We start from the raw sequence: 12,099 nt of genomic DNA, 5'->3' as shown, positions 1-12,099 counted from the left end.
TATATTCATCTTTAGGCTCTTGTACCTTTACATGATATATCTTGGTTCTTATTTTTTTCCTATTTCCCTGCCCTCTCTTCATCTCCTCCATCCTTCCCTATTTACAGACTATTTCCATGTTTTTCCTTTTCTCATATTTTTCTTTTCCCTTCTTTCCTTTCACCTACCCCTCCCACTTCCCCTACTCCTTTAGATGTTTTCTTCCTATTTCACAATATCAATTGTACATATTGATCCTTATTTACACTTTCAGGTTTTCACACCAGAGAAACTATTCTGTATTTACACATGTATATCCACTTAGCTATAAATGTCTCTAGTTTCTCATTCTTTATGGCTAAGTGGTATTCCATTTTATAGAAAAATCACATCTTTAGCCGGACTCCAATTGATGGGCATTTGGGTTGTTTCCAAGTTTTAGCTATTACAAATTGTGCCACTGTAAGCATGAGTGTGCATATATCACTGTGGTGTGATTTTTTTAATTCTTTGAGGAAGGTACCCAGCAGAGGAACAGCTGGGTCAAATGGGACTTCTAATTCTAGTTTTTTGAGGTATCTCCATATTGATTTCCACAGTGTTTGGACCAGTTTGCACTCCCACCAACAGTGGAGAAGGATTCCTTTTTCCCCACAACCCCACCAGCATTTGTTAATGATTTCTTGATAGCAGCCATTCTTTCTAGGGTGAGATGGAATCTCAAAATTGTTTTCATCTGCATCTCTTGAATAACCAGTGATGTTGAACATTCTTTCATATGTTTATTTGCTGCTTTTACGTCTTTGTGTTAGAAGTGTCTGTTCATTTCAGATGCCCATTTTTTAATTGGGTCTTTATATTTGGAGGCTCTGGTTTTTTTTTTTTTTTAGTTCTTTATATATTCTAGCAAATTAGTTTGTTTTGAATGCCAAATTGCTTCATGATGTCAAGAGCCAGGTCTGACAGAGGATTAGTGAACTGAGGTTAACAAGCTGGGATGTAGCTCAGTGGTAGAGCATATGACCTACCTTGCATTACATCCTGAATTCAATCCCATGCACTGAAGGAAGGAAAGAAAAAAAAAAGACATGCTATAAAGAATTGAGGCTGGAAGCCATGGGGACCTATGCTTGGGGCTTTCCGACAACTGTCAGTGGTCAGCCAGCAACTGTATTTTGAGTGATAGTATTCAAGGCATAAAGCAAGCAGTAACAAACAAGACAGACAGTATCTTTCATTTTGCATTGTGGTAGGTAAAGGCATAAAGAAATGACTTCAGGTTCCACAAATATAGTACAAATAAGCTAACTGCTTTGAGGAAGTAGAGAGCTCCATTAGTAGGTTAGAGTGGTCAGAAATGCTTCAGAGAAAATGTCATTCAACTTTAGGTAGCTGTGTATAGTGATGGAGGAAAAGTAGTCTAAGCACAATAATAGTCTTCACATAGACACTGTATGAAATGTTTGTTGTGTTTGGGGTATGAAGAAGAAAGCTAATAAGATTGGAGATAATGAAAAGGGAGTTGGATAGAAGGAGATGATATTAGGAGGCTAAGAAAAGATCATTAGACAGTTTTAAGAAAGGGCTGGAGCCGGCGATTTAGCTTAGTGGTTCTGCCACCTGCCTCACAAGTGCAAAGTCCCAAGTTCAATCCCCAGTACCAAAAAAAAAATAAATTAACTAATTAAAAAAAAAAGAAAGATCACTTCTCGGCCTTTTGGCTAAGATCAAGTGTAAAAAAAAAAAAAGAAAGGGCTCAATAGGACTGGAGTTGTGACTCTAACGGGTAAGGTGCTTGCGTAATAGTGTGGAGCCCTGTGTTCAGATCCCCAGCACCACAAAATAAAAAATAAACTGAACTAGCCAGGCTAGGGGGCACATACCAGCTACTTGCAAGGTGAGGCAGACAGATTACAAGTCCAAGGCCAGCCTCAGCAGCTTAGTGCGATTCTGTGTCAGACTTGAAAAAGGAGCTGAATCTCAGAGGTGAAGCGCTCCAGGTTTAATTTAGGGGCAAGGGAGTATGTGACTTAATCTGATTTTATTTGAAATGTTAACTCTGGGTGCTTTTCAGAAATGAAATGTAATGCATGCTATATTAAGGTAGAAATCTGAGCATAAGAAGAATAAGAAAGTTTAATTTTGAAAGAATCTAAGTTGTGTGGCATTTTCTTGTGTGTGTGCTCATGTGCATGATCTCACATGTCCTGGCTGATTGTAAGCTCCTGGGCTCAAGTGATCTTCCTGACTCCGCATGCCAAGTAACTGAGGCCTGTGCTACTATGCACACTAGGATCTAAGTTATAATATATTAAACTAAAGCCAGGATGGTGGCCCATGCCTATAATCCCAGCACTTGGGGGGCTGAGGCAAGCAGATTGCCATGAGTTTGCAAGCTAACCTGAACTAAATAATGAGGCCTTGTCTGCGGGAGATAGATATATAGATATAAATTTTTATACACATATATAAAAGTAAAGTTTTATAATAGGAAGGTACTTTTTAGATATGAATATTTCCTTAGTTTTCTAAAATTGTGAATCTCTTATTAGAAATCTAAAGTAGATTTATTACCCAAAAAGTCTATTAATTTTTTCAAGTTTCATGTGGCCTGTTTTTGTTCATTTGATTTAAAATAGTGCATTCTACTTGACATATCTTTAGTCCTTAAGAAATTATGTAACTAAAATTCCAGGTTTTCCCTCTTAGCACAGAAATTTCACTTCAGCAACGACTAGAATACATTGCTCGAGCCATTCTTAGTGCCAAAAGTTCCACTGCCATTTCATCAATAGCTGCAGATGGTGAATTCCTTCATGAATTAGAAGAAAAAATGGAAGTAAGTACTAATGATCGTTAAAGTATATCTACGTACAGTAGTAGACGCATAGTTGTTCCATTTTCCTTTCTTCCTTTGCTTAGTCATAGGTCTGTTCAAGTTATTATTCTAGTGTCTGCCTGTGTGTATTCATTTTTATATCTAGGTATAAATTTTAGAGATTTTTAAGGATACCAGTACTTGAGACATAAAACGTTGCTGTAACTTCTGAGTTTTTTTTCCTATCGAATTTCTGTATATTTTTTCCATCTGTTCAGTAGCAAATGGTTTACATTACAGTCACCATTTTGGGAGCTAATAAGTAAATGCATGGGATAAGCGAAACTTGCCTTAACTAAGAGAAAAAATTTAGAATTAATCTAAGGCCTATTTTTCTTTCACAAAAATCAGATGGGTATTCCTGATCAGCAGATGGCTTTTCCTCCACATGGTTGATTTAGGGACCCAAGTTCTATTATCTGGCATTACCATTCCCTAGGGCCTTTGCTTAATCTGAGAGAGAATAGGAAAGAAGCATATTCACTTTTGCAAAAACCATAGCCCAAACATGACATACTTCCACTCTCCTTGAAGAGAATTTAATCATATGTCTGTCCTTTCCTATATAAGTAGCTGATAAGTCCAATCAAACTGTTTGTGTTGTTATAGTTATGGAAGGTAATAACGTTGCTGGACAGCAAAAGCTCTCTGCTATAGTGCACTTCCTGTGTGTGTCATGTTGAAATGGTGTCTGTTACCTGTCATAATAGAAGTCTTTATATGCTGTTTTTATTTTAGCAAATTTAAACTCAAGATTCTAAGAGTCATTCTTTTGAATACACATTGATTTATCATAAAACAGCGCTTCTCGGCCTTTTGGCTAACATCAAGTGTATCATAAAGATAATAAGATATCCTGTTTTCTGCCCAAACTAGGTTGCTAGGATCCAACTTCAGATACAAGAGACACTGCAAAGGCAGTATTCCCATCATTCCTCTGTACAGGATGCAATTTCTCAACTGGATTCTGAGCTAATGGATATAACTAAGGTAATAAAAAAAATTGTAGTTCCTATAATGGTTACTTTATTTCCAAAAGTTCCTTGTTCCTTTTGTATTTTGCTTTTTATTTCATGGGAAAGGATAACCAGTTTTTACAAAATAAAAAAATCCGTCCTTGGTAGCATGTTAGTGGACGGGCAAGTCATAGCTCCTTTGTCTAACTCTTAGGAAAGGCTAAGGCCTGGTCTCCTACCAGGCCAGTAGTGATAAAGAACCTGTCGGCCTCAGGTAGGAATATAAAACCAGCAGTTTACAGGCTTGCTTCTTGCCTTGGAAAAAGTAATATCTTTGCTTAACTCTCTAACCCTGTCCTGCTCTATACCCTTCTTAGAAATTCCTTCTTCAGTTATTCTTAGATGTAATTCCAAGTATCCTATGGTACCCTTGAATTTGTCATTATTCTCATGATTCCTAACCCCTAGTTTAGACTATTGTAATTCAATAATAAATATCACTGTAGGATCTTCTTCCCAGACAACAAGAAAAGACATACATACTAAAATCTACTTGAAAATTATCTTCATTCACCATTTTTCACTTGGAGTTATGACTATCTTAATATACTTTGAGCATGCCAACCCAAAATGTTCCAAATCTGAAATTCTGAGCACTGACATGATACCACATGTGGAAAGTACCATACTTGACCTCATATGCTTAGGTCAGTGTCAAACCATGCTAGAAATGTTGTATAAAATTATCAGGCTATATGAGACAGATGAATTTCACATTTAGACTTGGCTTCCATCCCAATTATTTTAAAATTTGAAACACTTTTACTCTTAAGCATTTTGCCTGAAGGATATACTCAGTGTATATCATATTTTAGATACATTATATAGGGCTGGGATTCTAGCTCAGTAAGTGGTTCCGGCGCCTGCCTCTCAAGCACAAGGGCCCGAGTTCGGTCCCTGGTACCAAAATAAAGAAATAGATACATTAGATAAAATATTTGATTATCTTTAGTTTTGAAGGAGTGTTACCAGGTTTTGGGGTGCTGGAATCTCCTTCTGGAGGTGTTTGTAGGTTCTTTCTGTCCTAAGCAAAAACTTGGTCCGGACAAGTACAGACAGTAGCAGAGTTTTATTAAAGGTGGGAAAATAAAACAGGCTTTGCAGAGCTAGTTTGGGCCAAGTAAAAGTAGGAAAAGAAGTGCACCCTACAGTGTGAGGATGGGCCATCTGTGCAAGAGAACACAGTGGCAAAAACTCAGTGTGACTGTCCTTTTTGTATCACCCATTCCTCAGGCTGATGTCAGGTGTAGGCCATCCTGTCAAAACCCTGCTTGGTTTTTCAAGAAGTCCATGTGCAGGGTTTTGGGAACTGTTCTGTGCATGTGTCCTGGGATTTTTGTAATTAACAGGCCATACCTACTTCCACAGCCAGCCTTTCCATGTCCTAATTTCCTGTCTCAGGAATACTTCACTGTTAAATTCTAAGTGTTGCACCCTGGTTGGATGTTTAATTTTGGGATTTTTCTCCTACAGCTTTATGGAGAATTTGCTGACCCATTTAAACTTGCAGAGTGTAAGCTTGCTATAATTCACTGTGCTGGTTATTCAGATCCTATATTGGTGCAGACACTTTGGCAAGATATCATAGAGAAAGGTAAGAGCTTATATATAAGCAGATTAGTATACATTATTTAATGACTTAGTAGAGGAGTACAAGCTGTTATTAGCTAATATATCTGGAGCTCATGAAAACTGTATACCTAAGTAAAGTGGAGGGCGTTTGCCTGTATTAGAGGGGTGATTGTAGGAAGTGAGACCACTAAATATCTTCAAGGATGCTCATATTTTATAATGTTTTCTCCCTAGTAAGGGATCTGAAGCACTTCTTTCAGAATCTTATAACTAGTACTTTGCTAAGAAGAGAGATTAGTCACTAACAGAAACACAGAATTTCCAAATTAGTATGAATATCAATTCTGAAGTATTTTGTGTCTTGAAACTGAATTAAATAGCTAATGTAAACATTTCACATTAAAAATAAGGTAGTTTGGGCCGGGGATTTAGCTCAGTGGTGCCACCACCTGCCTCACAAGCACAAGGTCCTGAGTTGGATCCCTGGTATCTAAATAAATAAATAAATAAATGGTGGTTTTCTACTGACATGTCTCTTACAGAACTGAGTGATAGTGTAACATTGAGCTCCTCAGACAGAATGCATGCTCTTAGTCTCAAGATCGTCCTCCTTGGCAAAATTTATGCTGGCACACCTCGCTTCTTTCCTTTAGGTAAGCAGTAACCCTAGATGCCTTATGTTTTATTTTTCAGATTTCTTTTTGGTTTAGATTGGGTTTGGTTTTGGTTTTGTGACACAAGGTCTTACTGTGTAATCCAGACTATCCTTGAGGTCACTATATAACTCAGCCTGACTTCAATTTCTGGGCTATTTTTGATTTTGATGATTTTCTTCATTTGACAGTTCTTCTCTGAAAAGTAACAGTCGTTAGAATAAAATATAAACTATCTCTTGCGATGCTGAAGCTCAGCAGTTTAATTCTTTTTTTTTTTCCTCAGAAAGACCTCTAAAGAAAAACAAAGCAGAAAATGTTAATAATTGAGTATGAGATTTTCTTTGACCAGCTCTGCAAGTTTATATATCCATCTTGGGCTTGTGCTGACCAGCAGACACTGTTGGTAACTGTGTACAAGTTGGTGAAGAGGAAAGAAAATGGCTGGTATTTGGTGCATAGGTAGTCTGTAATTAGTTTAGGTGCTCGCTGTTATGTTGAGGGCACATAGTTTCTTAAATAGGAAGTACTGTTAAAATTGTATTATTTGGACTCTTAGCCAAATATGCCGATTACATTTATTATATAGATAATTATTATGAGCCATTTGCCAAGCCATAATTTTTCCTTGAGTTAAAACTTCAAGTTTCTGATTTTTTTTTTCCTTCCCAGATTTTATTATACAATTCTTAGAGCAGCAAGTTTGTACTTTGAACTGGGATGTGGGCTTTGTAATACAGACGATGAATGAAATTGGAGTACCATTACCTAGACTACTAGAAGTTTATGATCAGCTGTTCAAGTCACGGGTAAGGAAAATATTTAGTATAATAAAATAAAATTGTTTCATTTAACTATTCTAAAAACAAAGTGAGATGTTTTGATTTTGTGTTTGTAAATATCTTGGATTACAAGTGCAAGGCCAGCCTTGGCAGGTTATTGTGATTCTGTCTCAGAATTTTAAAATATATTTTGAAATTTAGTTTAATAAAGTTAATACAGGTGCAGGCAAAGATTTGCCTCAGTGGTTGATGCATTAGTCACCTTTGTATTGCTCGGGCAAAATGCCTGGCATACATAATTTAAAAGAGGAAAGGTTTATTTTGGTTCATGGTTCAGAGGTTTCAGTCTATATCTGGCTTCAAGATAGGAGGATCTTGGTGGAAGGGCATGGCGGAGGAAAGCTGCTCACCTCATGGCAGCCAGTGAGCAGAGCAAAGGAGAAAAAGCTGGAGAAGTGATGTGCCCTTCAAAGACACATCCCTAGCGACTACTCTTCTGTGGCCCACCTCTTATCAGCCCATCAGCTAAAAACTCCTCAGTGGATTAGGTCATTGCCCTCCTGATCCAGTCACACCTCTCAGTCCTCCTTCTGCTGCCTCTGAACATCGCTGGGTGGGGCCTCAGGTTTTAGGGAGACACTTTGTAATTCAGCTGTAACAGCTGAGTGTTGGAAATTATACTTTAGGCTTTTAAAGATGATGAGAGTTGTTCTACTATATGTCATGAGTAAAATGATGTTAAAATTTTCAGTTTCAATAGACATTCATACTTTACTCTTGGTGGAATATACTAAACCAGTGTATGTATAAACACATGTAAAAGTTGTCAGTTTTTTGTTTTGTTTTTTTTGCCAGTTCTGGAAATTAAGCCAAGGCCTTGCACTGCTAGGCAAGTGCTGTACTAATGAGCTGTATTCTAGCCCATTACTTTGAAAAAACAAAGTAAACTAGCCAGGTGTGGTGGCCCACGCCTGTAATCCCAGAACTCAGAGGAGGCTGAGGCAGAAGGATTGCTGTGAGTTCGAGACCAGCCTGGGCTACATAGTGAGTTCCAGGTCAGTCCCAACTACATAGTGAAACCCTGTCTCAAAATAAACAAATAAAACAAAAACAAAAAAATAAAGTAACATTGTATGAGTTCCATCCCCAAAACCACCCCCACCCCCCAAAAAAACTACCAGTGCTTAATGATCTTCCTCATCACACTGAACTTCATCAGACTCTGAATTTATTTGTTTAGTTTTTTGGTGGTGATATTGGGGATTGAGCCAAGAAACACTAATCCCTGAACTACGCACCCAGCTTTTTTTTTTTTTTTTTTATATTATGGCAAGGTCTCACTGAGTTGTCTAGGTAAGGCTTGAACTTGCAGTTCTTTGGTCACAGCCTCACAAATTGCTGGGATTGTAGCTGTGTGCCAAAACATCTAGCACAACACATTTTTAAATGTTTGCTCAAAATATTAATAATAGTTATATATATAATTTAATAACTATATCTTAAATGCTTTTTGATAGCAATAAATTTTGCTTGGATCCTAATGAATCCTTTAGCATAAATGATTGAAAAGTCAGTTGGCATGGTTTGCCTACAAAAATATGTATGTTCTTTATAGGATCCATTCTGGAACAGAGTGAAGAAGCCATTGCATCTTTTGGATTGTATCCATGTACTATTGACAAGATATGTTCAGAATCCTAGTCAAGTTTTCAATTGCGAGAGGTAACTATGAATTAAATATTATATTCTAGCAGAAGCTTTTAAATGCTTCTAATGAGTAACTAGGTAACAAATTTAGAAAGATTGTGGAAAGGTAAGAGGATTTTAAAGATGTATAGGGGGCTGCCACCTGTGTAACAAACGCAAGGTCCCAAGTTCTATCCCCAGTTCCCCAGAAAAAAAACAGAAGTATAGGGCACTTCAGTTGTTACATGTATTATAAATAACTGTTTGAATGACATCCATTACCTCTTGTGAAAAAAGAAGTTTTCAACCTTTATCTTAAAATCCTTTCTACAAGTGTAGATACAGTTTATGCCTTCACTTGGATTTTTTTTTTTTTTTTTTTTTGTAGATAGGCTCTTGCTGTGTAGCTCAGACTGGCGTTGAATTTGTGGCAATCATCCTGCCTTAGCCTCCTGAGTACTAGGAATACAGGGGTGTGCCAACATGCCTGGCTGTGCTGTGAATTAATGACCAAGACATTTTAGTTACGTGTTTTTAATACTGGCCCACTTCAAGGGATATTCTTGAAAAAGCCAAAAGAATGAAAATAACTCAATATTAAAAGGAATCCTCCTTTACTGCTTCCATATTATTGTAACGATCTTCAAGTGGCGCCACCACACCTGGCGTAAATTGATAATTGACTTCCCTTCTAGATTTCCTACTATTCTATCAAGTATTTGACATTTACTTAATCATAGAATTTTTGCTATTTTGTGGGACTGTAAGTAAGATTACAGAAATTGGAGAAGAAGCTGTCTAGAAGGTAGTAATATTTCTAACTGTATAGAGAGATAACCAAGTATCATTTCCTTTACAGGAGAAGATTCACAAATCTCTGCCTGGATGCTGTTTGTGGTTATCTGGTTGAGCTCCAGTCCATGAGCTCTTCCACAGCAGTACAAACCATCACTGGGAATTTCAAATCTCTCCAGGCAAAATTAGAACGGCTTCATTAATTATTATAATGTATTTTTATCCATGCATTTTGACCTATAAAATAAAGGCTCAACTGGGTTCATATATCAAGTGTTCTAAATCTGAGAATTTGGTACAGTTTTAACAGAAATATGGGGGGGGTTGTTTGTTTGTTTGGGGGTTTTGTTTTGTTTTGTTTTTTTTGTTTTTTTTTTCCTTTGGTATCCGGGATGGAACTCAGGTCCTTGCACTTGTGAGGCAGGTGGTGGCACCACTGAGCTAAATCCCTGGCCCTAGAAATATGTTTAGCAAATGCAGAAATAGTATATTTACCAAACAAATTATTTCTTATGGATACTGTTTTGTTTTTAATGATTGGTTTCACCTGCAAGTATAGAGTGCTTGCCTAGCATGAGTGAGGTTCTGGTTTCATTTCTCAGCACCTCAAAAATAATAACAGTTTAAGAAGGAACTGGCTGGGGAGAGTGGTGGCACATGCCTTTTATCCCAGCACTCAGGAGACCGAGATAGGATTATTGTTGGAGTTCAAAGCCATCCTGGAATACGCAACAAGATCAAAAAACAAATTAAAAGAAACAACTAAAATAAGATTATATATAATTTCAACAGATGGATTTAAACTGTCCTTGTTTTGAATTTTACTGTACCAGAAATCTTGAGTTTATATTAATTCATTTTCAAATTAGTCCAAGGATTTTGCTATCTAAACTTAGCCTAGGATAACAAGGTCCTTTTTCATAATATTGGATTCTACAGCAGCCCTTAAATAGGCAAATGACATCTATTTTCAAAAAAAGAAAACATTTGTCTTTGGAAAGACATTTCTTTACTTTTCCCATTTTATCAGACAAACAGTAGTAATCTTGTAATTTACATTCTGTGTCCTGCAAAGCTATCCAGGCATAGACCATTTTCTTTTCCTGTCCACCTGGCTCTTTGTCCTTGTGACTACCTTTTCCCTTGAAGCCTTGGTTCTCAAAAGTATGTATGCCAAGCCAGCATTAGCCTCACCATGGGAATTTGTTTAGAAAGTCAGATTCTGGTCCCACTGCAGACCTACTGAGATGGAAATTCTGGAGATGAAGCCCACCCTTCTGTTTCAACAAGCCTTCCTGGGGATTCAGGTGCATGTCAGATTTTAAAACTGTTCCCTGCTGTTTATGGATTGACTTACCTGTGCTGTTGCTCTACCTCCCTTCTTTACAGTACCCACAATATACAAGTTTTACCCAATACACATAGTGTGTAAAGCAAAGTTACTAGTGATGTAGTGTTTAATTCGCCTTCAACAAACTTGGAATTACTAAATCAAGTACTCCAGAATCATGGCAGCAAGGGAACTGAAAAGAGTGATAATGACTAGGGCTAAAAAATGTAAAACTGTGGACTTCTTACCACTATCCAAAAACAATTAATTTCACTCTGTATACTGTCAGTCATGCATGTGTAACAATTTTTAAAATCCAGTTTTGATGAATTTTCACAACTTTTCCAAAGGTCATAGAATTGCCTTTGCTACATTTTTTTCCTCTTAAGACTTGAACTCCCTGTTCTCCTACAATCTTCTAGTGTAAATACAGTGTTAAAAAAAATCATTGAGTGGTACTACCTCTCATATTGTTCAGCTTTTAATTCCTTAAGTTTAGCCTTTTTTAAATATAAAAACTGAATGTAGAGTATCAATTTTGTAAATTTAAATTTTTTATGTGTTCTTAAAATTATGTTCTTGCTTAAATGCTGTAATTTATAAGTGGCTCATTTTCTGCTAGAAATACATATCTATAACTGCAGTTTTGCTTTCAGCACATTTACATACTAACCCTTTAATATATGTATTAAATATACTTTACTCATAATATTGAAGGTATATCTTTTAAAAGGGCTGTAGGCTGCCTTGTCTGAGAAATCTGAACATCCCACTTATCCACATAGCATACTTTCAAAGGGTTTAAGAATTCCAACCCCAAAGCAGATATTTGCAATACCTTCAGGAGGTAAGAGCACAAATCAGGACCTCTTTTTTAATCTTCTAAAACAATGTTTCTAAAACTTTAGCCTTCAGAAGAATGACCTGGACGGTCTATCAAACCAGTCTTGAGTTCTGCCTCCTGTGGATGAAAATCCTGGTAGTCAGTGGTCACACTTGCAGCCATATGGATCTGGCGCCTTCATCCATGATGTAAACATACTTTGTATTTGTTGATTGCTCAGCACATTTCTTCATCATGAAAATAAATTTTTTAGGTAGGGAATTATTGCTAGAACATACTCTGTGAAACAGTGTATTCATTGTGGGCAGTCCGAAGGCACCAAAGGCCTTGGTTGTAATATATTGGTTGTGGTATTTTAATATGTATTTTAATTGCTGTGTATTTTACAAAATATTAGGTTTCATTGTGACTTCCTCATACATGTATATAACATAGGTGATCATATCCATCCGCATTACCCTCCTTTATAGCTCTCTCCCCTCTCCTATAGTTGTATTTTAAATAGATATTTGTAATATGGCAGGATGATTAGGAAAGAAAAATCAATTTTAGTAGCTGTGCAAG

The 12,099-nt window shown here is 36.8% G+C and overlaps 1 protein-coding gene across 1 annotated transcript in view; it reads left to right on the top strand.

The window, feature by feature from the left end:
• The window catches only part of Nup155 (nucleoporin 155), a 67,160-nt gene extending 57,470 nt beyond the window's left edge, over positions 1-9,690 (top strand). Inside the window, exons 29-35 of the mRNA XM_010605488.2 lie at positions 2,689-2,818; positions 3,734-3,847; positions 5,347-5,467; positions 5,988-6,098; positions 6,771-6,907; positions 8,496-8,602; positions 9,426-9,690. Of these exons, the coding sequence (XP_010603790.1) occupies positions 2,689-2,818; positions 3,734-3,847; positions 5,347-5,467; positions 5,988-6,098; positions 6,771-6,907; positions 8,496-8,602; positions 9,426-9,564 (859 nt within the window). The 3' untranslated portion in view covers positions 9,565-9,690. The remainder of the gene's footprint in view (positions 1-2,688; positions 2,819-3,733; positions 3,848-5,346; positions 5,468-5,987; positions 6,099-6,770; positions 6,908-8,495; positions 8,603-9,425) is intronic.
• The last annotated feature ends 2,409 nt before the right edge of the window (positions 9,691-12,099 follow it).

Source organism: Fukomys damarensis, unplaced genomic scaffold (assembly GCF_012274545.1).
Source record: "Fukomys damarensis isolate Sample0158 unplaced genomic scaffold, DMR_v1.0_HiC HiC_scaffold_1, whole genome shotgun sequence".
In the NCBI taxonomy this organism is placed as follows: Eukaryota; Metazoa; Chordata; class Mammalia; order Rodentia; family Bathyergidae; genus Fukomys; species Fukomys damarensis.
The sequence above is the reverse complement of the archived record's forward strand: the minus strand, read 5'-3'. Positions and strand labels throughout refer to the sequence as shown.